The sequence below is a fragment of the Ranitomeya variabilis genome, chromosome 3 (genome assembly GCF_051348905.1).
Source record: "Ranitomeya variabilis isolate aRanVar5 chromosome 3, aRanVar5.hap1, whole genome shotgun sequence".
NCBI classification, from domain to species: Eukaryota; Metazoa; Chordata; class Amphibia; order Anura; family Dendrobatidae; genus Ranitomeya; species Ranitomeya variabilis.
The window spans coordinates 393,812,237-393,839,496 of NC_135234.1; the positions used below are offsets into that span (position 1 = coordinate 393,812,237).

Below are 27,260 nucleotides of genomic sequence, written 5' to 3' on the forward strand. Positions count from 1 at the left end.
TTTTCATAGGCAACATACATTTAATCAATGTCATCCATCCATACATGTTTGTTTGATGTGATCCGTTTTAAACATAAAATTAAGGGAGGAAAAAAAAGGTCCTGTTATTCACCACGAGCCAAAAACACATTAGTTCAAAAAATAAAAGACAAAATAAGGCTCAATGGAAAAGTACACTTCAATTAAAATCCAGAGTATTTGCTCTTTTATGAAAACTTGTGCTGTACAATTTATACATTTTCACATAATTAAAAAGGTCCTCATAGTATGGATCAACACAGCCTTTATAATACACCGTCTGCAGTTTCATATGCAGCACCATTGAAGCGAGAAACAAAAATATCAACTCTCGAGTGAAGTTCATTTTCCTTCAGTAAAGGTCTTTATCAGTTCTGCTTGTCAACTTTTAAAGCTTGCAGTCTTTCAAGTAAAGGAGGGTGAGAATAGTGCCACATTGAAAACATCCAGTCTGATACCGGAAATCCTAAATTATCCTTATTTAGTTTAATCAGAGCAGAGTACAAGTCTTTTGCTTTTCCAAGATTCCTGGCGAATGCATCAGCCTGAAATTCAAATCTCCGGCTAAGGACAGTAAGACAGAAGGATAGAACCTGGAAAGAAAAATGTAAAAAAATAAATGTAGAGTCTTATATTTGAAACACACCAAGGACAGAATATAAAGTCATAGGGCAGACAGCAGCAATTAGAGAGGTTTTCTGGTTTCTAAACTAAATTTACAACCAATTAGAAAATCAGGTATACTCACTAGTTTTAACTGCCCCTAGGACGCCCTCGAGGTCTTCACCAAGACAGATCAATTATGTTCCATTTTTGATCACGTGACTGCCAAGGCCTGTCATTGGCTCCAGCCGACAGTAACGGTGCCTCATTGGTAGGACAACCCATTTAATTGGGACCATTTGATTCATACTGGTCAAACTGTGGGCAATATGAATCGGAACCTGAGTGTGCCATTGAAAGGACTGTGTCTGAGGAAGTTTCCTGATAGCTTCTCCCCGCCTCACTGCACTAAACTGATAGGTCTCTCCTTGAGGGTTCGGGCAGCATGAATTAGATAGAGATGAGCGAATTAATTCACAGGATTCTGGTCCAGTGGCCACATCAATGAATGTCAGGACTGCCTGACAGAAACCCTGTGAACCATCTTCGGTCTGCATCCCAACAAAAAGTCGTGTCACACTGGCTAATCTAAAGAGAAGTCGGGGAATGACAGCATGTAGGAGTCAGTCCACAACGCTGCCGTCCAGCATTCATGGAATACTGATGTGACCACTGGGCCAGGATGTGCCTACTACCTGAGCGTCAGGTCACTGAAACAAGTGAAGGAGTTTGGTACCTTATCATATACACACAGTACAGACCAAAAGTTTGGACACCTTCTCATTTAAAGATTTTTCTGTATTTTCCGGACTATGAAAATTGTAAATTCACATTGAAGGCATCAAAACTATGAATTAACACATGTGGAATTATATACTTAGCGCAAAAGTGTGAAACAACTGAAAATATGTCTTATATTCTAGGTTCTTCAAAGTACCCACCCTTTGCTTTGATGACTGCTTTGCACACTCGGAAATGGTCTTCCAACAGTCTTGAAGGAGTTCCCAGAGATGCTTAGCACTTGTTGGCCCTTTTGCCTTCACTCTGTGGTCCAGCTCACCCCAAACCATCTCGATTGGGTTCAAGTCTGGTGAGTGTGGAGGCCAGGTCATCTGGCGTAGCACCACATCACTCTCCTTCCTGGTCAAATAGCCTTTACACAGCCTGGAGGTGTGTTTGGGGTCATTGTCCTGTTGAAAAATAAATGATGGTCCAACTAAACGTAAACCGAATGGAATAGCATGCCGCTGCAAGATGCTGTGGTAGCCATGCTGGTTCAGTATGCCTTCAATTTTGAATAAATCCCCAACAGTGTCACCAGCAAAGCACCCCCACACCATCACGCCTCCTCCTCCATGCTTCACGGTGGGAACCAGGCATGTAGAGTCCATCCGTTCACCTTTTCTGCACCGCACAAAGACACGGTGGTTGGAACCAAAGATCTCAAATTTGGACTCATCAGACCAAAGCACCGATTTCCACTGGTCTAATGTCCATTCCTTGTGTTCTTTAGCCCAAACAAGTCTCTTCTGCTTGTGGTCTGTCCTTAGCAGTGGTTTCCTAGCAGCTATTTTACCATGAAGGCCTGCTGCACAAAGTCTCCTCTTAACAGTTGTTGTAGAGATGTGTCTGCTGCTAGAACTTGTGTGGCATTGACCTGGTCTCTAATCTGAGCTGCTGTTAACCTGCGATTTCTAAGGCTGGTGACTCGGATAAACTTATCCTCAGAAGCAGAGGTGACTCTTGGTCTTCCTTTCCTTGGGCGGTCCTCATGTGAGCCAGTTTCTTTGTAGCGCTTGATGGATTTTGCAACTGCACTTGGGGACACTTTCAAAGTTTTCCCAATTTTTCGGACTGACTGACCTTTATTTCTTAAAGCAATGATGGCCACTCGTTTTTCTTTACTTAGCTGCTTTTTTCTTGCCATAATACAAATTCTAACAGTCTATTCAGTAGGACTATCAGCTGTGTATCCACCAGACTTCTGTTCAACAGAACTGATGGTCCCAACCCCATTTATAAGGCAAGAAATCCCACTTATTAAACCTGACAGGGCACACCTGTGAAGTGAAAACCATTTCCGGTGACTACCTCTTGAAGCTCATCAAGAGAATGCCAAGAGTGTGCAAAGCAGTCATCAAGGCAAAAGGTGGCTACTTTGAAGAACCTAGAATATAAGACATATTTTCAGTTGTTTCACACTTTTCTGTTAAGTATATAATTCCACATCTCTTAATTGATAGTTTTGATGCCTTCAGTGTGAATTTACAACTTTCATAGTCATGGAGATAAAGATTTTTTCTGTAATAGAGAAGGTGTGTCCAAACTTTTGGTCTGTACTGTGTATAATATTATATATATATATATATATATATATATATATATATATATATATATATATATATATATATATATATATATATATATATATATATAGTACATATTGTACAGTCTAACATGACGCATTTTAGGGCTACTTGCAAATGAAAAATCGTTCTCTATACATATACAGTATATTCTATGAAATCATTTTGGATCCATGCAGCTCAGATGTTTTCTTGTCTTTTCAATTTAAGGACCATTTAGTTAAGAGATTGACAGCAGCAATTAAATGGTTAAACTGCAGAGATCGCTGCCTTTGAGGAGATTTGGCAAACCTGGCGGAATCACTGCCATCAGGAATTCTTACCTCATTGTATGGTGAGAAGATAAACTGAAATATAATCATCAGACCAATGAGAGTGGGTTGTGTTGAATGAAATCCAAAAGCAGCGAAGAGTTCTTTACGTCCAATAAGGGCGGCAAATAAGAAGAAACAGAGAAAGGAGTTCATCTGAAGAAAAAGGAAGGAAAGGAAGGAAAGGAAACCATTTTTAATTCTTTACAACAAACGAGTAAAGTTTCACTCCCATACCACAATGTACCTCTCCATTCACAAAAAAATTAACTTAGCATAGCATGCCTATCAACAAATCTTATTGTAGTACTTGTTAAAGGGAATCAGTCACCCTGGGACGTATATGACCCATTAATATGGGCATACAGGTGATAGAAATGTTACACTAGTCCTACCTGTATGCCTTATTTTACTGGTATTGTTGCTGAGAAACATTATACTCTTTCCTTATGTTAATTATTTCTTCCAGGCTCCGGGGCGTGCGGTGCGTGGATGAAATCCCTGCCTCCTGTCTTCATTATAATATCACCCTTCTCCCATCAGCGTCAGTTAAAGTCCCGGAATCCTGCACCTGCAATAACTCCATAATACATACCTCATCCTCCCTTCTGAGGGCACTGCATTCAGGAATCTTCTGTGCAGGCGCCAGCGACTTCCGCTCCAGTGACTTTGGGCGTGTGCAACAATAAGGTGCTCCACCCCACTTCATCCCTGCATAGCCATCTCCATGTACACATAGTTCCTAGTGATGACTATGCAGGGAGGAAATGGGGGGGATATTATTGGCGCGCACATCAGAGGTCACAGTGGCTCGCCGGTGCCTGGGCAGAAGATCACGGAATGCAGTGCCCGCAGGACGGAGGATGAGATACATATTTCTGAGGGAGTGCTGGGAGCAGGATTCCAGAGCCATGACTGACGCTGATGGGAGGGGGAGGTCACATACGTCCTGGGGGTGACAGATTAACTTTAAAGGGCTGTTTCCAAGTTTAAAAGTATTTGGTGGATAGGGGATAACTTCCCAATCGCTGGGGGTCCTACTGCCGTGGCCCCAACCAATCCCGAGTACCAGCACTCCTAATAGAATGAATAGAAAGGCAGTACACATGCTTGACCTCAGCTTTTTTAATGAATTTATAGCATCAAATAAGAGAATTAAATGCACATTATATAAGCGATCAGTGAGCGGTTATAAGCCATACAGATGAATAGCTAGCTAAGCGAAGCACCACATGAACATCCACTCCACCCTCCCACAGGCCGCCCCGGAGCACAAACATATCATTAACTGAAATTGAAAATAAAGATTAAACAACCACAAGACGGATTTCATCACCCCAAGGTATCATTGTAATCAGTATAACGGCGCCGACCTGACACTGTCTGTAGGTTACTGAGCACAATTCCTGCTGACAGGTTCCCTCTAAGAAAGGAATCAAGTCAAGCCCTTCTGGGTACGACATTACATGCCCAGCTAGACAGAAGAGCAGCGCTGTATACACACCTGGCTAATGACAATGTTCTTTACAGTGTGACCCAACTTCCAGTGGCCCAGCTCATGACCCAAAACAGCGAGGACCTCTGGGTTGTTGCAACCTTGCTTCTTATTTGCATTCTAGGTTTAGAAAAGAGTTTATCAATTTGCATTAGAAAAAGAATGACAAAAAAATGTTTCAACAAACAGCAACATTAAATGGTTATTCCCAAATTAAAAAGTCCCCGGCCCCCATCAGTAGGATAAGATACAACTTACTGCTTGCCTAGACCAGAACCCTGCAAAGCCCCATCTTGAATGGTGTGGAGGTGCACACAGGCAATGTCTGGGGTTCCCAGCAATCAGAAAGTCAGTAGGATTATAACTTACAATTTTGGGAATAATCTCTTAATAATTGAGAGTGTACTTGGAATGCCTTTCTACAATTTTATGCTAATATCCTAGTGAAATATATGGAAGAAAATTCTCTAAGATAACCGGAACATATTCCATACTGCAAGCCAAAGAAAAAGCAGGAAATTATATACATTTTCTTTTTAACACACAAGCACATTTTGTGTTTTTAAAGTCCTCTGTCACCTCAAACCATGGTGAAGTAAAAAAAAAAAAAAAAAAGTGGAAGCTCATGACATGGGAATGGTTAAACTTCTGCACGGCCCAAGAAGGCAACTGTATTGGTTTAGCCTCGAGGTGTCACAATTTGGGCCCTTGTATGGTAATTTTCAACTTACTTTAACTTTAGCCTTCAGGTCCACGTTCTCATTTTCGGAGGATTCCTCACTGTTCGCTTTGTTCAGAGGAGAGTGGTCCTCCAAAAGGGTGTCAAACAAAACAATACGCTTGTTTTTAAAGAACCCATAAAAGTATGCATTGCTGTGAGAGGACCTTTTGGAACCTAGGCAGAGACATTAGAAGCATCGAATAAGGCACACAGTACAGGTAAAAGGTACATGCATTAGTATTATGATTTGGAGACTCATTAATCCCAGTACATGTTTATTGTACTCACTTTATGTATTTCAATCTTTCAGTACTTCATGAGATTACCGAGATTCATGAGGAACACTGAAATCCCTGCTCTTGAGGGGTTACAATTGCACAGTATGCCCCTTTTTCCAAACATGTACAGAAAATTACACTGATTAGCAGCTGACTGTCAATGTACACAGGAAGCCGCCAATCAGTGGTGTGGACGGGGTTATACTGAGCTCAGCATTCAGAGCACTGCTAGATCTGCACCAGAGAAAACAGTGGTTGTATCAAAATGACAGTATGCAGACCAGCAAATGACATGTCGCTGGAATTAGGGTCTCTGCCCCTATGTCACGCTGTCCTCAGATTATAGAGCAAGAACCTGGTGACTGATACTATTTAAAGAGACCTGTCACCCCCAAAATCGAAGATGAGCTAAGCCCACCAGCATCAGGGGCTTATCTACAGCATTCTGTAATGCTGTAGATAAGCCCCGATGTATCCCGAAAGATGGGAAAAAGAGGTTAGATTATACTCATCCAGGGGCGGTCCCGCTGCGGTCCGGTCCGATAGGCGTCACGGTCCGGGGCCTCCCATCTTCTTACGGTGACGTCCTTCTTGTCTTCATGCTCCGGCGCAGGCGTACTTTGTCTGACTTGTTGAGGGCAGAGCAAAGTACTGCAGTGCGCAGGGAAAGGTCAGAGAGGCCCAGCGCCTGCGCACTGCAGTACTTTGCTCTGCCCTCAACAGGTCAGACAAAGTACGCCTGCGCGGGAGCATGAAGACAAGAAGAGGACGTCACCGTAAGAAGATGGGAGGCCCCGGACCGCGACGCCTATCGGACCGGACCGCAGCGGGACCGCCCCTGGGTGAGTATAATCTAACCTCTTTTTCCCATCTTTCAGGTTACATCGGGGCTTATCTACAGCATTCCAGAATGCATTCCAGAATGCTGTAGATAAGCCCTTGATGCTGGTGGGCTTAGCTCACCTTCGATTTTGGGGGTGACAGGTTCCCTTTAACGGAAAAGCTGTAGTTTTGAATGACACCATTCATTTTGTTAAACATTGTACTGAAAAGGAGAGAAAAAAAAAATTCAAGAGAAATGAAATGGCAAAAATAATCATATGCGCTTTTTTCGCTTTTGTATTTAAATTTCCCAAAAAAATTGACCAGGAAACAATATTGTCCAGGTTAGTTTGATTACAGAGATACCAGCCATGGGTTGTCCACTACTTTTACATTGATGGCCTATCCTTAGGATAGGTCATCTATGTCTGATCGACCGGGGTCTGACACCAAGCACCCCCCTGATCAGTTATCAGTGTCGGACGGCCAGGAGTACCGGTCTACATGTAGTGGCTGGGGCTTGGTACTACACATCCGTCTCATATTCAATTCAATAGGAGGTGGATGTGTAGTACTCTGCGGCCGTCACAAGTAGACGGAACAGCTCAGCAAGCGAGCACTTCCGGATGACACCAGTAATTTTTTTTTTTTTCAACCTGCAGTTATTTGACAGCTTGTACTATATACCGCAATATTGCAATATAGAAGGAAAATCTTCATCCCCTATAGAGCTCAGCCTGTGGCCAAGCTTTACATTAGTATCCAAATGACAGCAACAGGGGCTTTTAGCAGGCTGCCATTGTAATACATCACCCAGCAATTGTATCTCAATGGAGAGGAGCTTGATCTATTTAAATGACTCCATCAGAGATCGACAGCAGTGTTAAAATGGATAACAGTCGTAGCGAGAGCTCTGCTCCGGCTGTTAGAGACAGATGCCGGCTATGCAATATAGCCGATATCAGCCACGCTTAAAGGGAGCTTAGCTCCTGAGCCTGTACTACACATGAAGAAAAAAAAAAAGTGAATGATTAGGAGACAATAGTTCATAAAATAAAAAAGTAATGCATCCTGCATTGAACCATTGACCTTCATCAACTTTAAAAAGACAAGCCACAAACGCTTACCTTCAACAACATACACTTTGGTGAGTGGAAAGTCAATACTTTTTGCCATTGCTTCTATACCTTCTTTTAATTCTCCCTCAGGAAGGGGGATAAACTTATCAAATAATGGAGCAATATAATCTGCATATATTGTTACCAGTACCTAGGAAACAGGAAATCCATTATGCATCCTTGCTTACTGTGACCTTAGTATATCCATAGAGAGCAACAAACAAGTGGTCTTACCAAGGACACCACCAGAGTGAACAGCCATGCATAGATGAAGAAGTAATCTCCGCCGATCTTAATGATGTACAGTAAGAGAGAGGTGACGGGGAGAAGAATGCACTGAGTAACTAAGAACTTCTTAACCATATCCTTAAAAAAGAATCCAAGGGTCTGCAAAGAAAGACGGTTTAGAAGATACCTGACAAATTCAAACAACTTCTCTCAACTGAATTCCTGATCTTGCTTATAGGAATGGTCTCATCTTCGCTCCCCTGCGTTCCAGCTCCCGGCTTGCCTAGGGGGGGTGCACTCCCGATTAACAGTTTGGACCTTCAGTAGTGTTACTCTGTTGGCCCAATTTGTACTCTCTCCATTGCTGCAATCTGAGGAAGGCTTCGACTATGTAGCATTGGAGAAGATACGCCGAAGATTCCGAAATGCAGATCAAGCCAGCTGCAGAGCTACTGGATAGAGCTTGTAACCGCTGCGCTACTACCACTACTTTTTGGGATAGGCTCTTGGAGATGGGAATACCATGTTCGAGTCCCCACAGCTGCACGATTTGCCGCCTTTAGCCTCAACACATGCGGGGATTGGTTAACAAACAGGCAACCCCCACGTGTTAAGGCTGTCTAAAAGCCGCAAGACATGCAGCTGCGGGGACTCGAACATAATATACGAGCACGCCCAAGATACTCAGATAACACCTTATCTGAGCAAGTTCAACCATAACTAGTATAGATGCATCTCTCACCCCGCACAAGAATCCCTAAATTATGTGAAACACGCCAAGGGTCCTTGTAAGTATTACAAGTATACCTGAAAGCATACTTGATCAAAATTGTGCTATCAGAATATATTTGTATAATAAGAATATAAAAGATTTATCAATGGTGTAAACTTACAAGTTAGTTTTCCATAGAAAGACCGCTCACACAAATCAGTACCGTGATACAGAAGATAAAGCTAAAATGTTACAGACAATGGCTGAAGTATTCAAAAGAATAAGTCTTACCTGCTGGTTGAAGCCATGCTTTTCTTCAATCACAAAAGTATTATATAAGCTCCACGGGAGGCCGGTCAGGGAGCTGAAAAGGGTGGCAAGGAGTAGGAACACCAAGGAATGAACTATCTAAAAAGAAAAGGATAAAGACTAAACCTGCTGTCTATGCAGAACGTTCCATTTCGGATTTTATATTTAAAGAGTAAAGTAGTTTAAAATTTTCATTTTATAAATCAATAGTACACATGGAAAGGAGGACCTCTAATCAGAAATCTGCTGCTTTCTCCTCCTAGACTAATCGTTCATTCCCAAAATTTTCAATTCATGTGTAAAATCAGGATTTGGTGCAGACAAGATTTTTGCATTACTGAGACAGGAGATGATAGCTGCTGCTGATGAGATTCTATGTAGATGGGAGAGGAGAAGGCAAGAGTTCTGTCTGTATCTCCTTTCTCCTCCAGCATTTACTCTCCATAGAATCTCATCAGCAGCAATTGTCATCTCCTATATCAGCAATGTAAAATATGACTGTTGCTACTGATGAAATTCTATGGAGTGAAAGTGCGGGTGCAGGAGAAAGGAGCTAGAGACAAAGCTCTTGCCTCCTCCTCCCATCTACCGTATTTTTCAGACTATAGGACGCACCGGACTATAAGGCGCACCCAGGTTTTAGAGGTGGAAAATAGGGAAAAAAATATTTGAAGCAAAAAAAATGTGGTAAAATATTTAATAACATAAATAACATATATTATGGTGAACGGCATCACGCTCTCTCCCTCTCCTGAAATCCGCTGCCTCGGAGTAACTCTTGACTCTGCCCTGTCCTTCAAACTGTACGTCCAAGCTCTTGCCACCTCCTGTCGCCTCCAACTCAAAAATATTGCCAGAATCCGTTCCTTCCTCAGTCCACAATCTACCAAAACTCTTGTGCATGCCCTCATCATCTCCCGCCTCGATTACTGCAACACCCTCCTCTGTGGCCTCCCCGCTAACTCTCTTGCACCACTCCAGTCTGTCCTCAACTCTGCTGCCCGGCTAATCCACCTCTCTCCTCGCTACTCCCCTGCTTCTCCCCTCTGCAAATCCCTCCACTGGCTCCCAATCCCCCAACGAATCCAGTTCAAACTACTAACACTGATCTACAAAGCCATCCACAACCTGTCCCCTCCCTATATCTCTGAACTAATCTCCCACTATCTTCCCTCACGTAATCTTCGTTCATCCCAAGACCTCCTACTCTCCTCCACACTTATTCGTTCCTCACACAATCGCCTCCAAGATTTCTCCCGAATATCCCCCATCCTCTGGAATTCCATGCCTCAACACGTCCAATTATCAACCACCCTCGGATCCTTCAGACGGAACCTGAAAACCCATCTCTTCAGGAAAGCCTACAGCCTACAATAACCGAGCCGCCGCCTCACCACCGCCAGAGCCGCCGCCTCACCCCTACCTTCTGTCTCTTCCCCACTATCCCATAGAATGTAAGTCCGCAAGGACAGGGTCCCCTCCCCTCTGTACCAGTCTGTCATTGTAAACCTGTTTACTGTAAATGATATCTATAACTCTGTATGTAACCCCTTTCTCATGTACAGCACCATGGAATTAATGGTGCTATATAAATAAATAATAATAATAATAATAAATAACATACTATTATATGTGGTGTTATTATATATAATAGTACGTTATTATGTTGGAAGCTGCGGGACCAGTGTGGTGTCTGTGAAGTACTATATGAAGACACTGGAGGGTGAGTATAAGAATGGGGGCACAGGGCTTATAGTGAAAGCACCACTCCAGCACTGCAAAATAACACTGGCGTGCTGCTTTAAAATCCCATGGGAGAACTATAACTCCCAGCATGTCCTGCAGACCCTATGACATGCTGGGAGTTATAGTTCACCAAAGGAGTGGCAGAGTGCTTTATTGTGTTTTGTAAAGACTGACCTCTTAATTGTGGGAGCCAGCCTGTGGTGAGGTAAAAGCTGGAGCATCCCATGGCTGCACACACAGAGGCCTCTCTCTTGTAGCCTTTCCACAGCGCACGGAAGCTGCAGATTCTAGGTGGGAGTCTGAAGGACCTATGATGATGTCAGAAGAGGGAGGGCTCTGAGCTGCCATGTGATGCTCCAGCCCGCCCACTTCTGACATCACACAGGTCCTCCCTGTGCACCGGACAGCTCAGCGTCCAGCACAGGCAGGTAGACAGCGATCTCCTGGCCCCTGCTGCTGCCTCCTCCTCCCCCGGACACACAGATTCTCCCCGGAATCAGTGCTGGGGAAACTGTGCGTCGCTGCTTAAGTGCAGTATTCATTTGCTGCTCCCCGCTCAGCTGATCGGTGGGCGGGGAGCCGCTAATGAATATTCACTGCACTTAATCAGCGGGGCCATGTGGTTTCCCCAGCAGCTGATTCCAGCAGCGGGGACATCCTGAAGTGGGATATCATTGCGATCCCACTCACTGCTGCCCCCCTCCCCACATGCTATATCCGTACTATAAGACGCACCCACACTTTCCTCCCAAATTTGGAGGGAAAAAAGTGCGTCTTATAGTCGGAAAAATACGGTACTTAGAATATATTCAGAAGCTACTATCATCTTCTATTTCAGTAATGTACAAATCTGTCTTCAGATACCAGTGCCAAGTGTTCAGTACTTAAATTCGTGAGGGCGGAGGGCACCGCTGAATATATAACTGTTGGGGCTCACCGTGGACTTGGAAACAGAGCAACTTAATCCACACGGAAGGGAGCACCACAGCCATATGTAAAAAATACAAAATCTTAGGATATGACTTGTGTACAAGATTTGTGCTGTTGCTGCACTTTTAATGTTTTTATCCGTTTTTCTGTGTGATGTATCTTTTTGTGTGTTGCATTATTTTTTGCAAAAGCTTACTAATAAAAGATTTTGTATTTTTTACATATGGTTGTGGTGCTCCCTTCCGTGTGGACTTGATCTTTTTCTATGGGTTAAAGTGTTCAGTACTTCACACAACTATATCAAAAAGGTAACTTAACACAATCTTCATTAAAAAAAAATAAAAAAAACAATCGCTCACCTCATATTCGGGACTGTAGCCTGCACGATCCAGAAGTTGCTCAGATACATTCCAAAGGAAAGGAATACCACCGAGAACAAGGATGAGCTGTACACAGATGACAATTATTACAAATAGAAGTCTAACAAACAAAGAAAAAAAACACTGAAGATACATCTGCATCTTACAAGGGTTTGCCTCAGAAAATCCCCTTATGGGGGGGGAAAAAACCACAAGTCTGCACTTTTTTTCTCACAAGGTGCTATAGAGGGGTGAATACTAGATTATCCCTTTGCAGTTTGTCCAGTGTGATTGTTTAGTGGAAAAGTCAACTTACTATTTAGTGATGTAGCAGAATTGAATTTGCTGTATTGGGATCGCTCTCTTCAATGAATGGAGAGAATGACACATGTGCAACCATATTTCCCATCAGTGGGAACAGAGGATCAGAGGAATCTCTGTTCTGGAGATTTGGCTCCCTGAGATGGTGCCCACATCATTGGTACATTCATGGAACATACTGCAGACATGCAATATATATCTGTCATGAGACACCCCTCTGAAGTGCATTCCCAATAAACAAAATTATTGTGATGCAGGAAAGTGAAAAAATATTACCTTTCCTAGTTTCGCCGCAGATTCTGTCCCAAGATATCAGGACATGCGCATTGATGTCCTTTACTCTGGCAGCAGGGCAGAGCAAAGTGTGCCTGCATGGCCCGCGATCCTACTGCACAGGCGCGAGACTTCATTCAGCCATGTGGATGACGCAGGACATGTCATCCACATCAAACAGAGCCGGAGGATGGCTTTTACTAGCAGAGAGGAAGCCCAACGGACTGGATGAGCCGGATATAAACACAGCGCAGAACCAAATCATATGGCATTTTTGAAGTGTATGGGGGGAGTCAGCAGAAAACGTGGTGGCTTTTGCTGGGATATTAAAAAAACTGTTGACAGGTTCCTTTTAAACTGTTTATGCCAGAATTCTGAGTTATTCTGCAACTTTTGGCATTTTTCACGACAACTTTCACCAGCGCCACCAAAAGGGATGGAGCTGGGATGGGCCTGACGCCACACACTATCCAATTCACGATGATCTGTGGCTTATCCTATGCCACAAAGTCAGAGTGTGGAGTAAGCCACTTGTCAGATGCGCCTGACTCATCAAGAGGCATGAGCATTTTAAAGAAATCAGAAGCTTTTGACTCCAACACGTCCCCTCAATCTAGACTTTCAGTGTTAACACCAATCTAGATAAATTGGGGTCAAAGTCTTGATCTGTCATCTAGACACCTGTATCCAGCAGGGATGCCAGATCGGCAGAGATCACACTGTATACTATGTGATGGCTCCTGAACTGGACACAGTAGCCTAGGAGAGAAAGCACAACACTGCCTTTTTTAAAGTCACAATCTGCAATCTAAGTCAATTAGAAAGATTATTTGCTCACACTCCTGCACCATATACACAGACTATGAACTGAATAGATGCAGCATTCTAGAGAACTTACTGTGCCTTCTGCCTCAGAGTATAATCCAGACCAGAAACTGAATGTACTTTTATCAAGCTGATACAATCGAGACTTCTCAAAGGTTTCAGGATCCATAATATTACCAAGTTCTGCTGGTACATGTCTTGTGGCTTGATAAATCTGACGCTGAAATAAATAGGAGTCAAAGAAGTTACTAAATACCTTTGTACATTCACAGGCAAAGTGACATTCAAGTAACAGCTGCTATTGAAGCCCTAAATGCTATAGGAATGTGGGTTATACAAAGCAGGTAACTATTTGGCTAGTTCTGGGCAAACAAAAATCAAGTTTGAGAAAAATATAGTTACTTACCGATAACGGTATTTCTCTGACCCCCATGACGGCACCACGGAGAGAGGGGATCCGCCCCCAGGGACAGGAAACCTACTGATAAAAGGCGGTACCTCTCTTCCGCATCAGTTGTTTACAGAGCACTAAAGGAACCAGTCAGATTGAAGTCATCATTTATTATATTAAATATTTATATTATTACTGAACGGAAGCACCGCGTGACGATTTTCTAACTGTATAACTAAAACAAACACATTGGATGTGCACACCCACGCGTGAAGGGAGGGAATGTACGGGTGCCGTCATGGGGTCAGAGAAATACCGTTATCGGTAAGTAACTATATTTTTCTCTCTCCCCCCATGACTGCACCATGGAGAGAATTGCAGAGGTATACAGACTAGGGTGGGATCACCGCCTCCAGAAACCTTTTGCCAAAAGTAAGATCTGAAGAGGAGACTAGATCCAATCAATAGTGGTTGAAAAATGTAGAGGGAGAAGACCAAGTAGGGGCTCTACATATCTGTTCTATCGGGGCTCCGGCTCTTTTCGCCAAGGAAGTTGCCACTGATCTTGTTGAGTGAGCCATAACTTTCTCCGGAACGTCCGCTCCATGAGAAGAGTACGACAGTGCGATAGCATCCCTTATCCACCTTGCAAGTGTACTCTTGGATGCTTTCCGCCCTTTGCGTGGTCCCTGAAAGCAGATAAAAAGAGACTTGTCCTTCCTACACTCCTGTGATGCTGCTAGATACTGGACTATGCATCTCCTCACGTCTAGGGTGTGTAAAGCTTCCTCCCTATCATTTTTAGGGTTAGGACAGAAAGCAGGGAGTGATATCTCCTGGGCCCTATGAAAAGAGATGCCACTTTAAAGACCACTCTATCCTCCAGAACCTGGGTGAAGGGCAGCTATGCCGAAAGAGCCTGAATATTGCTGACCCTGCGTGCTGAAGTTAAAGCTACTAGCAAGGAGATTTTAAGGGACAATAGTTTCAGCGAGACGTCTGATAGAGGTTCAAAAGGGTATTTCGTTATGGCTGAGGCTGTGTGCACACGTTCAGGATCATTTGCGTTTTTTCGCTATAAAAATGCTTAAAAATGCATACATTAAGCATCCCATCATTTTTAATGCATTCTGCAATTTTTGTGCGGTAAAAAAGGCAGCATGTTCATTAATTTTGCAGATTTTTCACGTTTTTCCTGCTGTTTAATGCATTTGGAAGCTCCGGAAAAAAAACGCGCAAAAAACGCACAAAGAAAGCGTCAAAAACACGGAAAAAAACCCATGCGGGTTTCCTGCAGAAAAAGTCTGGTTTTGTTCAGGATTTTCTGCAGAATTTTCCTAAACGTGTGCACATAGCCTGAGAGAACCAAATTCAGATCCCAGGAAAGGGAACCCCTCGGGATAAGAAGGGTTCGGATCTACTTGCAGCCTAGATAAATCTAGATTACCCACTGGTTCCCAGCCAAGTTATAATTATACAGGGCACCTAGTGCAGCAACCTGAACTTTTAAAGCATTTGTGGCTAGTCCTTTCTCTAGACCCTTCTGTAAAAACTCTAATATAGAGGTTACTGGAACCTCCCCACCCCAGGAAGCACCTGACACCGATATGAATTTTTTCCAGATTCTACCATATGTTTTTGTAGTTACCAGTTTCCTACTTTTTTGAAGGGTGGCAATTAAATTTGGGGCAAACCCTTTATCGCTTAAAAGTGACCTTTCAAGTTCCATGCTGTCAAGTGTAAGTTTTTTACTTGTGGATGAATCACAGGCCCTTGGGAAAGGAGGTCCGGAAGAACCCAAGGATCAGAGGTGGACAGCATTTTTAACCATGAAAACCACGGCCTCTTTGGCCAGAATGGAGCTATTAGAATTACCCTCGCCTTCTCCTCAGGACTGTTGGTATGAGGACTATGGGTGGAAAGGCGTAGACTAAGTGGGAATCCCAGGGTATCATGAGGGCATCGAGAGCAACAGGGTTTCCCTGGGGATCTATGGAGCAGGTGATTGAGTTTTCGGTTCTTGTGGTTTGCAAACAAGTCTATGGCTGGATGACCCCATGCCCTCGTGATTTGGTCGAATACCGACTGTTTCAGTTCCCATTCACCCCGTCTTAGTTGGGCTTGACTCAGGTAGTCTGCTGTTTGATTTTCTGACCCCTTTATGTGTAGTGTCGACAAGGAACTCAGGTTGTATTCAGCAATCTGAAAATTTGATCTTGTTACCTTCATCAAAGAGTGGGATCTAGTGCCCCCCTGGTGGTTCAAATATGCCACCACTGCTTGATTGTCCGAAAATATTCTTACATGGTGGGATCTTAGAGAACTCAGAAAATGGACCAGGTCAAATTTCACAGCTAGAAGCTCCTTCAAGTTTGAGGATGCTAGACTCACCCCTTCTTCCCAAACCTCTTGGGCTAACTGTCCGGATAGGTGAGCCCCCCACCCTCTGGGACTCGCATCGGTTGTCAAAGTTTTTGAAATTGATAGTGTCCAGGGAACCCCACAAATTATATTGTCTGTATTTGTCCACCACTGTAGTGAAAGGGCTGTTTCAGGTTGAAATGTCCAACCGCCCTTCTAAATTCCCTTTTAGGGAATCTTCTGCTGCCAATATTTCCACTGTAATTTCCTGGAATGGCCCTGAGCCCACTGGAAAGCCGGGATGCAAGAAGTCATAGTGCCTAGGAGTGACATAGCCTTTCGTAGGGTAGTGGAGGGAAAAGCTATTGCTCGGGATGATAGCTCCGTCATATTCTTGACCTTACGATCCGGGAGACTGCATTCCTGAGTGTTTGAGTCCAGCAGTGTACCCAAATACTCCTGTATTTGGCAAGGCACGGTTTGGGATTTTGACAAGTTTAGCATCCAACCTAGATTTGTGAGACCCGACATAACATTGGTTAGTTGGTCTTTGCAGTGGCGTGGGGAATTGCCTATTATAAGGAGGTCGTCCAGATACAGTACAATCAAAATATTTTGTTCTCTTAAATGAGCCATTACCTCTGCCATTATTTTGGTGAAGACTCTCGGGGCGATAGCTAATCCGAATGGAAGGGCCGTACATTGAAAGTGCCTTATCTCCCCCTGAATTATGACTGCTATCCTGAGGAATTTTCGATAATCTTTGTGGATGGGGACGTGATAATACGCATCTTTTAGGTTTAGTACTATCATAAAACAGGAGGAAACAGCATTTTTACTGCAGATTTTATTATCTCCATTTTGAAAGACAATGTGTAAGCATTTGTTTAATTTTTTTTACTTTTCCGATTGTCCTTAGAGTCCAGTCTGGCTTTTTCCTTAGAAAAAATAAAAAAAATATAGGAGAATAAAATCCCTCGCCTTCTTCTTGATGAGGAACCTCCTGGAGAACATTTTTCCCCACTAGCCCTAGAATTTCCTGTTGAAGGGCCAGCTGTTCTTCTCTTACAGGTCTTTGGGGGGTCACTATGAGGGATGGTGGGGATGGTAAAGGAATTTTAGCTTTAGTCCCGAATTTATTATGTTTTTTATCCAAGCCCTGTTGGATATCTTTTCCCAGGCTGGTAGAAAGAAACGTAACCTCCCCCCCACCTGGGAAACACCCTCATTGGGATTGAGTTTTGGGGCGTTAGGTTTGTTAAACATGAACCCCTTGGTTTTGTTTCTTTTATCCTCCCATCTTTCCTGGGAACTTCCTCCCCATTTTTGGGGGGGCTTTCTGTTTCCAAATTTTCTACCTCAAAAGGGCCGTTTGTATGGGTACCCAAATAGATTAGGAAAGGACTTCTTTTTATCCGTTGCTTTATGTAATATATCATCTAGGGTGGGCCCGAACAGAAATTCGCCTTCGCAGGGGATAGAACACAACTTTGACTTAGTTTGAAGGTCTCCTGACCAAGTTTTAAGCTATAAGGCCCGTCTGGCTTCATTTGAAAAAGAACCAGCCCTGGCGGCCAATCTAACGGAATCTGCGGAGGCGTCTGCTAAAAAGGCTGCCACCCCCCGCAACTTCCCAGGCACCTTTTAAGAAAAAGTCTGCTTTTTTGCCCATGGGATATTTTAATGTTCCCATGTCTTCGAATGGGAGAGCAAATTTTTGGGAGGCTTTAGTGATAGCTACGTCTAATTTTGGCGCTTTCCCCAGGAGCACCTAGGATCCTCAAAGGGGTATTTTCTTTTGGGGGTGAGGTGGCCTTTTTCCTCTTGTTTTTTCCATTCTTTCTTAATTAGTTCTTGAACTTTATTGTTTACTGGGAAAGATCTTCTGGATTTTTGTTTGAGCCCGCTAAACATTATATCTTGAATAGATTTATTTGGTAGGGAGTCTACGAGGCCCATAGTGGATCTAACTATTTTTATTAAGTTATCTATTTCAGTTATTGGGAAACAACCCCGACCGTCCTCCGAAGAGGATGAGGAAGCAGAAGTTTGAGAAAGCAGAAGTTTGAGAATTATCGGACTCTGACTCGCTCCTGCTATCTGAACTGCTGGATTCAGAAACGGGGGAAATGGATTTAGTTTTGTTACTTTTTTCGACGTCTTTAAGGATTTAAGTGAATCCTCCACCTGATCTTTAATAAGGGACCTGAGACTTTAAGCAAAATTTGGTGCTTCTTCCGAAACGGTTTGCTGGATGCAAGATTTACATAGTCTCTTCACCCAAGTAGTGGCTAGATCCCCTGCGCATAACGCGCATGCACTGTATTTGGTCTTGCGGACACATTTCTTCCCCTATAAAAGAAGAGGAATAGGCCCTAATTATAAAAGGTGACTTTCACAAAGTCCACTTACCACCCAGCAGAGAACGGAAGGGTACCGGATGTGAAGACTCTTTACACGGATTTTCTTTCCCGCTAACGACCGTGCTAGGGCTTTTACTATGTTGAGAGCCTGCACGGTTGCTGCTGTGTCTGTGTGAAGGATCCTTCACCCTCCGTCTCTGATGCTGCCGTGGTGGCTGTTGTAGAGATGTGTCTGCTGCTAGAACTCTGTGTGGCATTGACCTGGTCTCTAATCTGAGCTGCTGTTAACCAGCGATTTCTGAGGCTGGTGACTCGGATAAACTTATCCTCAGAAGCAGAGGTGACTCTTGGTCTTCCTTTCCTGGGGCGGTCCTCATGTGAGCCAGTTTCTTTGTAGCGCTTGATGTTTTTTGCAACTGCATTTGGGGACACTTTCAAAGTTTTCCCAGTTTTTCGGACTGACTGACCTTCATTTCTTAAAGTAATGATGGCCACTCGTTTTTCTTTACTTTGCTGCTTTTTTCTTGCCATAATACAAATTCTAATAGTTTATTCAGTAGGATTATCAGCTGTGTATCCACCAGACTTCTGCACAACACAACTGATGGTCCCAACCCCATTTATAAGGCAAGAAATCCCACTTATTAACCCCTTTCTGTCATTAGACGTACTATTCCGTCCATGTGGGGTGGGCCCTACTTCCCAAGGACGGAATAGTACGTCATACGCGATCGGCCGCGCTCACGGGGGGAGCGCGGCCGATCGCGGCCGGGTGTCAGCTGCATATCGCAGCTGACATCCGGCACTATGTGCCAGGAGCGGTCACGGACCGCCCCCGGCACATTAACCCCCGGCACACCGCGATCAAACATGATCGCGATGTGCCGGCGGTGCAGGGAAGCATCGCGCAGGGAGGGGGCTCCCTGCGGGCTTCCCTGAGCCCCCCGCAGCAACGCGATGTGATCGCGTTGCTGCGAGGGTCTTACCTCCCTCCCTGCCTGCTCCAGACCCGGATCCAAGATGGCCGCGGATCCGGGTCCTGCAGGGAGGGAGGTGGCTTCACAGAAGCCTGCTCAGAGCAGGCACTGTGAAGCAGCCTGCACTTCTCGCAGATCGGTAATCTGTCAGAGTGCTATGCAAACTGGCAGATCACCGATCTGTATTGTCCCCCCCTGGGGCAAAGTAAAAAAGTAAAAAAAAAAAATTTCCAAATGTGTAAAAAAAATAAAAAAAAAATATTCCAAAATAATGAAAAAAAAAAAAAAAAATATTATTCCCATAAATACATTTCTTTATCTAAATAAAATAAAAAAAACAATAAAAGTACACATATTTAGTATCGCCGCGTCCGTAACGACCCGACCTATAAAACTGGCCCACTAGTTAACCCCTTCAGTAAACACCGTAAGAAAAAAAAAAAAAAACGAGGCAAAAAACAACGCTTTATTATCATACCGCCGAACAAAAAGTGGAATAACACGCGATCAAAAAGACTGATATAAATAACCATGGTACCGCTGAAAACGTCATCTTGTCCCGCAAAAAAAGAGCCGCCATACAGCATCATCAGCAAAAAAATAAAAAAGTTATAGTCCTGAGAATAAAGCGATACCAAAATAATTATTTTTTCTATAAAATAGTTTTTATCGTATAAAAGCGCCAAAACATAAAAAAAATGATATAAATGAGATATCGCTGTAATCGTACTGACCCAACGAATAAAACTGCTTTATCAATTTTACCAAACGCGGAACGGTATAAACGCCTCCCCAAAAAGAAGTTCATGAATAGCTGGTTTTTGATCACTCTGCCTCACAAAAATCGGAATAAAAAGCGATCAAAAAATGTCACGTGTCCGAAAATGTTACCAATAAAAACGTCAACGCATCCCGCAAAAAACAAGATCTCACATGACTCTGTGGACTCAAATATGGAAAAATTACAGCTCTCAAAATGTGGTAACGCAAAAAATATTTTTTGCAATGAAAAGCGTCTTTCAGTGTGTGACAGCTGCCAATCATAAAAATCCGCCAAATAACCCGCTATAAAAGTAAATCAAACCCCCCTTCATCACCCCCTTAGTTAGGGAAAAATAAAAAAATTAAAAAATGTATTTATTTCCATTTTCCCATTAGGGTTAGGGCTAGAGTTAGGACTAGAGTTAGGGCTAGGGTTATTGCTAGGGTTAGGACTAGGGTTAGGACTAGGGTTAGGGCTAGGGTTAGGGCTAGGGTTATTGCTAGGGTTAGGACTAGGGTTAGGACTAGAGTTAGGGCTAGGGTTATTGCTAGGGTTAGGACTAGGGTTAGGGCTAGGGTTAGGGCTAGGGTTAGGGCTAAGGTTAGGGTTGGGGCTAGGGTTGGGGCTAGGGTTGGGGCTAGGGTTGGGGCTAGGGTTGGGGCTAGGGTTGGGGCTAGGGTTGGGGCTAGGGTTGGGGCTAGGGTCGGGGCTAGGGTCGGGGCTAGGGTCAGGGCTAGGGTCAGGGCTAGGGTCAGGGCTAGGGTTATTGCTAGGGTTAGGGCTAGCGTTGGGGCTAGGGTTGGGGCTACAGTTAGGGTTGGGGCTAAAGATAGGGTTAGGGTTTGGATTACATTTACGGTTGGGAATAGGGTTGGGTGTGTCTGGGTTAGAGGAGTGGTTAGGGTTACTGTTGGGATTAGGGTAAGGGGTGTGTTTGGATTAGGGTTTCAGTTATAATTGGGGGGTTTCCACTGTTCGGGCACATCAGGGGCTTTCCAAACGGGATATGGCATCCGATCTGAATTCCAGCCAATTCTGCGTTGAAAAAGGAAAACAGTGCTCCTTCCCTTCCGAGCTCTCCCGTGTGCCCAAACAGGGGTTTACCCCAACATATGGGGTATCAGCGTACTCAGGACAAATTGGACATCATCTTTTGGGGTCCAATTTCTCCTGCTACCCTTGGGAAAATACAAAACTGGGGGCCAAAAAATAAGTTTTGTGGGAAAAAAAAGATTTTTTATTTTCACGGCTCTGCGTTGTAAACTGTAGTGAAACACTTGGGGGTTCAAAGTTCTCACAACACATCTAGATTAGTTCTTTGGGGGGTCTAATTTCCGATATGGGGTCACTTGTGGGGGGTTTGTACTGTTTGCGTACATCAGGGGCTCTGCAAATGCAACGTGACGCCTGCAGACCAATCCATTTAAGTCTGCATTCCAAATGGCGCTCCTTCCCTTCCGAGCTCTGTCATGCGCCCAAACAGTGGTTCCCCCCCACATATCGGGTATCAGCATACTCAGGACAAATTGGACAACAAATTTTGGGGTCCAATTTATCCTGTTACCCTTGTGAAAATACAAAACTGGGGGCTAAAAAATCATTTTTGTGAAAAAAAAAAAAGAATTTATTTTCACGGCTCTGCGTTATAAACTGTAGTGAAACACTTGGGGGTTCAAAGCTCTCAAAACACATCTAGATAAGTTCCTTAGGGGGTCTACTTTCCAAAATGGTGTAACTTGTGGGGGTTTTTAATGTTTAGGCACATCAGGGGCTCTGCAAACGCAACATAGCATCCCATCTTAATTCCAGTCAATTTTGCATTGAAAAGTAAAATAGCGCTCCTTCCCTTCCGAGCTCTGCTATGCGCCCAAACAGTGGTTTACCCCCACATATGGGGTATCGTCGTACTCAGGACAAATTGCACAACAACTTTTGTGCTCTAATTTCTTCTTACCCTTGGGGAAATAAAAAAATGGGGGCGAAAAGATCATTTTTGTGAAAAAATATGATTTTTTATTTTTACGGCTCTGCATTATAAACTTCTGTGAAGCACTTGTTGGGTCAAAGTGCTCACCACACATCTAGATAAGTTCCTTAGGGGGTCTACTTTCCAAAATGGTGTCACTTGTGGGGGGTTTCAATGCTTAGGCACATCAGGGGCTCTCCAAATGCAACATGGCGTCCCATCTCAATTCCAGTCAATTTTGCATTGAAAAGTCAAATGGCGCTCCTTCCCTTCCGAGCTCTGCCCTGCGCCCAAACAATGGTTTACACCCACATATGGGGTATCAGCGTACTCAGGACAAATTGCACAACAATTTTTGGGGCCAAATTTCTTCTCTTACCCTTGGGAAAATAAAAAATTGGGGGCGAAAAGATCATTTTTGTGAAAAAATATGATTTTTTATTTTTACCGCTCTGCATTATAAACTTCTCTGAAGCACTTGTTGGGTCAAAGTGCTCACCACACATCTAGATAAGTTCCTTAGGGGGTCTACTTTCCAAAATGTTGTCACTTGTGGGGGGTTTCAATGTTTAGGCACATCAGGGGCTCTCCAAATGCAACATGGCGTCCCATCTCAATTCCAGTCAATTTTGCATTGAAAAGTCAAATGGCGCTCCTTTCCTTCCGAGCTCTGCCATGCGCCCAAACAGTGGATTACCCCCACATATGGGGTATCAGCATACTCAGGACAAATTGTACAACAAATTTTGGGGTCTATTTTCTCCTGTTACCCTTGGTAAAATAAAACAAATTGGATCTGAAATAAATTTTGTGTGAAAAAAAGTTAAATGTTCATTTTTATTTAAACATTCCAAAAATTCCTGTGAAACACCTGAAGGGTTAATAAACTTCTTGAAAGTGGTTTTGAGTACCTTGAGGGGTGCAGTTTTTAGAATGGTGTCACACTTGGGTATTTTCTATCATATAGACCCCTCAAAATGACTTCAAATGAGATGTGGTCCCTAAAAAAAAATGGTGTTGTAAAAATGAGAAATTGCTGGTCAACTTTTAACCCTTATAACTCCGTCACAAAAAAAAATTTTGGTTCCAAAATTGTGCTGATGTAAAGTAGACATGTGGGAAATGTTACTTATGAAGTATTTTGCGTGACATATGTCTGTGATTTAAGGGCATAAAAATTAAAAGTTGGAAAATTGCGAAATTTTCAAAATTTTCGCCAAATATTCATTTTTTTTCACAAATAAACGCAACTTATATCGAATAAATTTTACCACTATCATGAAGTACAATATGTCACGAGAAAACAATGTCAGAATCGCCAAGATCCGTTGAAGCGTTCCAGAGTTATAGCCTCATAAAGGGACAGTGGTCAGAATTGTAAAAATTGGCCCGGTCATTAACGTGCAAACCACCCTTGGGGGTGAAGGGGTTAAACCTGACAGGGCACACCTGTGAAGTGAAAACCATTCCTGCTGACTACCTCTTGAAGCTCATCAAGAGAATGCCAAGAGTGTGCAAAGCAGTCATCAAAGAAAAAGGTGGCTACTTTGAAGAACCTAGAATATAAGACATAATTTCAGTTGTTTCACACTTTTTTGTTAAGTATATAATTCCACATGTGTTAATTCATAGTTTTGATGCCTTCAGTGTGAATGTACAATTTTCATAGTCATGAAAATACAGAAAAATCTTTGAATGAGGTGTGTCCAAACTTTTGGTCTGTACTGTATAGTTCCTTCCCTAAAAAGAATGAAACCCCAGCACTCAACGGTCTCCTCTTCAAGTAAAGCACTTGTAAAAGGTATTCAAAATATATTTGGTCTGAGGGGCACCGTGCTCAGTAATGGAAACTACAGTACTTTGCTAGTATTACAGTACTTTGCTCTGCCCTAGGAAGGGCAGAGAAGTGCGATGGGGACACTGTATGGATGACATTAGACACGTCATCAACACAAAGGAAGAAATGAGGACTGATCATAAGTGAAGATGTGGAGGATCAAGATCAGAGACGCCCATCAGACCGCACAGTCTGTAAGTTTAATAAAAGCTATTTTTATGCCTTGCAGAGGATCAGAGACTTATATACAGCATTATAATATGCTTCAATGACAAGCATAAAAGTCTACTGCAGACCCCCGTTGGCATGGCAACCCATCCACCTCCTGTGATCATGTGACAGGGGCGCCCATGGGCTGCGTTAGTGACAGGCTTCCGGCATGCTCATGTTAAATGCCGCAGGGTTTGACAGCGGCATTGAATATGTTAACAGCCACGTGTGGATTGCGATGCCACCTGTGGCTGTTAAGGGCACATGACAGTGGATCAGATCAGCAGTCATGTGCCTGAAAAGATGCAGGCTCAGGGCCTGACCCCGCATCAACGGGGGATACACGACTTATGGCGTACCTATGATAGGTCATGAAGGAGTTAATGACCCATCGTTCTTGATAATTGCGTAATGTGAATCGGTTAAGCGACTGAATGATGTGTCCAAAAACGCTCTTTCATTGTGTATGAAATAGCTTAGGCGAGTGAAGAACGTTCCCACTGAACTTTGAGAATTGTGCCATGTAAATGGAGATTGTTCGCTCATTCAAGATTTGACCGGAAAAGAAGGAGTGGAAATTCAAGTCCTAAATAGGATTGTGCTCCAAGGTAAAACATACTTCAGAAGCAGTTGGAGCGTTGGAAATGCTTGCACAATCCTTTATGAATTCATGCACTTAATAAATATTATCAGTTATGGGATTTGAGAGCTGAACACTGATACACTTCAGATCTGAGCACAGTGCATGATGTTACGATGTAACAACCGCTATTCAACCATTCCATTTACGATTCCAATCCTATAGAAATACTTGTCTGACATTGCTGGCCATGAGATACGGTCACATTGTTCACATGATTATTTTATGCCAGCTCTTCATGACCGGTGAGGGATCAGACGGATAACACCCCCACCCATCTTGATAATGAATAGGCCAAAATGCTAGTATGAAAAGTCACTTAAAGACCAGGCCATAGTGGGCAGTTTTAGCTTCCAATTCATTACTGTAACTCCCGATTATTCAGGGGTTTTTTCTGCTAAATGTTCCATAAGATTTCAGATAGGAGCCTTTTTATTTAGTGCCAATTGTTATGGTTTTTACCAAGAGTGGTAATCATACAAAGTGGACTAAAGCAACAGCTCCTTGTAAAGACCATAAAAATCTGCACTGCATTGAACGGTCCATATCTTTGGGACCCATTATGGATTTATGAGAAAATAAGGAATATTCAGGGGAGCAGTGGGAATAAAATAAGAGCGAACAGTGGCCACTTCTGACCTGTGATAAGTTCGCTATGAATACCGCCAGAAGCACTTCTCTATAGGAATTAAAAAATGGTTTGGGTTATTCTCTGGGTCAGGGAGAAACAAAAGGGTTTCCCCCAACGCCCATTCATACCCATTTAAAGGGAGGGAGAGAGGGAGAGAGAGAGAGAGAATCTATTAATATGGGCATACAGGTAATAGACATATTACACTGGTTCTACCTGTATGTCCCATATGTTATACTCTGTGTTTATGATAATGATTTCTTCAGGCTCCGGGGTGTGCGGTGCTGCAAGAAATCTCTGCCTCCTCTCCTCTTAATATTTCTCAGCACCATGGTCATGAATATGAGGCAGACAGGAAGGACTAGTGTAACATAAAAAAGAATAGTATACACTGGCGCTGCACTGACGGGACAGTGGAGAGGAGAGAAAAAAACTGGATAAAAAAGGGGGAGGGGGGAGAAGGGGAAACGGAGCTGCTGGTGACTGGCAGGGTCTGTGCTACACCCTGTCTACAATAAAACAATATAAGAAATAATGATAAATCACCTGCGCTTATGGAGTATTACTGATGGTGCATACACTGCCATGTAGTACCATGGTACCGTAGTGCATGCACCATCAGTAATACTCCATAAGCGCAGGTGATTTATCATTATTTCTTACGACTAGTGTAACATTTCTAGCACCTGTATGCCCATATTGATAGTTCATATACATCCCAGGGGTGACAGATTCCCATTAATGGAGTAAATATCCATCCTGAATTTACACCCCGAGCCTCGGCACAGGTGAGCGGACTCGGACCACCAGGGCTTTATGTACCGAGTCCAGACATTTCTACGGTAAATGCATAATGGCACTCAGCACCCCCGCAGGGAGCATGTATGGTGTCCTCTCCCCCGTACACCCACTAGTGGGGATGTGCCTGCCACCTAAGAGGCGAGTGACCCTCTGCTAGCGACACCTGAGCACAAATAATGAGGGGTGCCCTCTGACAGCAGCCCCCCATGCCCTGGGAGACCCCACAGCATGCAGTCAGGACCCCTCTCCTCCTACCACAAGGAAGGAGACTCCTGGACCTTGCTAATGGACAGACCAGCACGGCCGTGAAGGGGTTAACGCCGTACCAACACAAGCACCCTTTCATTCCCGTAACAGGGCCTTACAGAGTGACAGAGCACACAGCCGCAGCGTCACTCACCTGCCTTCTGGCCAGATAAGCCTCCCATATGTAAACGACCCATGAGAATAGCAGCACCGAGTAGAAGATCTGCCGCTCCACAGACATATCGGCCAGCACCATGGTCACGGCAACCGGAAAGTGAGCAGACACCGGTCTGCAAGCGAAACCAAATCTGCTGAGCTCTGATTGGTTAACAGCCGGACTAGCTCCGCCTCCTGTAAAGAAAGGTCTCTTCCGCCCCAGCTCGCTGACTTCTGATTGGCCGACTTCTCAGCGTTCCAGGACTATGATTGGTGCAGCTCACTTCCGGTTATTTAGTGTGCGCCTCCAGTGACGTCACGACCTGACTGCGGCATAATTCTGACAAGGAGGTGTGTCAGTAGCAGATGCTGCCAATCTACGTGGGCTCATGTGAGGGGAGCTCGCAGCATAGCCGAGCTCTCAGTCAGCATAGCCGAGCTCTCAGTCAGCATAGCCGGGCTCTCTCTGCATAGTGGAACTCG

At 43.8% G+C, this 27,260-nt stretch overlaps 1 protein-coding gene across 1 annotated transcript; it reads right to left on the reverse strand.

Moving 5' to 3' along the window:
* Positions 1-26,992, reverse strand: ZMPSTE24 (zinc metallopeptidase STE24). Its single transcript, XM_077296092.1, has 10 exons — positions 26,776-26,992; positions 13,509-13,655; positions 12,017-12,103; positions 8,964-9,080; positions 7,967-8,119; positions 7,742-7,883; positions 5,525-5,688; positions 4,803-4,913; positions 3,311-3,454; positions 1-611 (listed from the first exon to the last, which is right to left on the reverse strand). Exons 1-10 carry the CDS (start codon positions 26,875-26,877, stop codon positions 387-389), a joined length of 1,392 nt encoding a protein of 463 aa, XP_077152207.1. The 5' UTR covers positions 26,878-26,992; the 3' UTR covers positions 1-386.
* Positions 26,993-27,260: the final 268 nt, after the last annotated feature.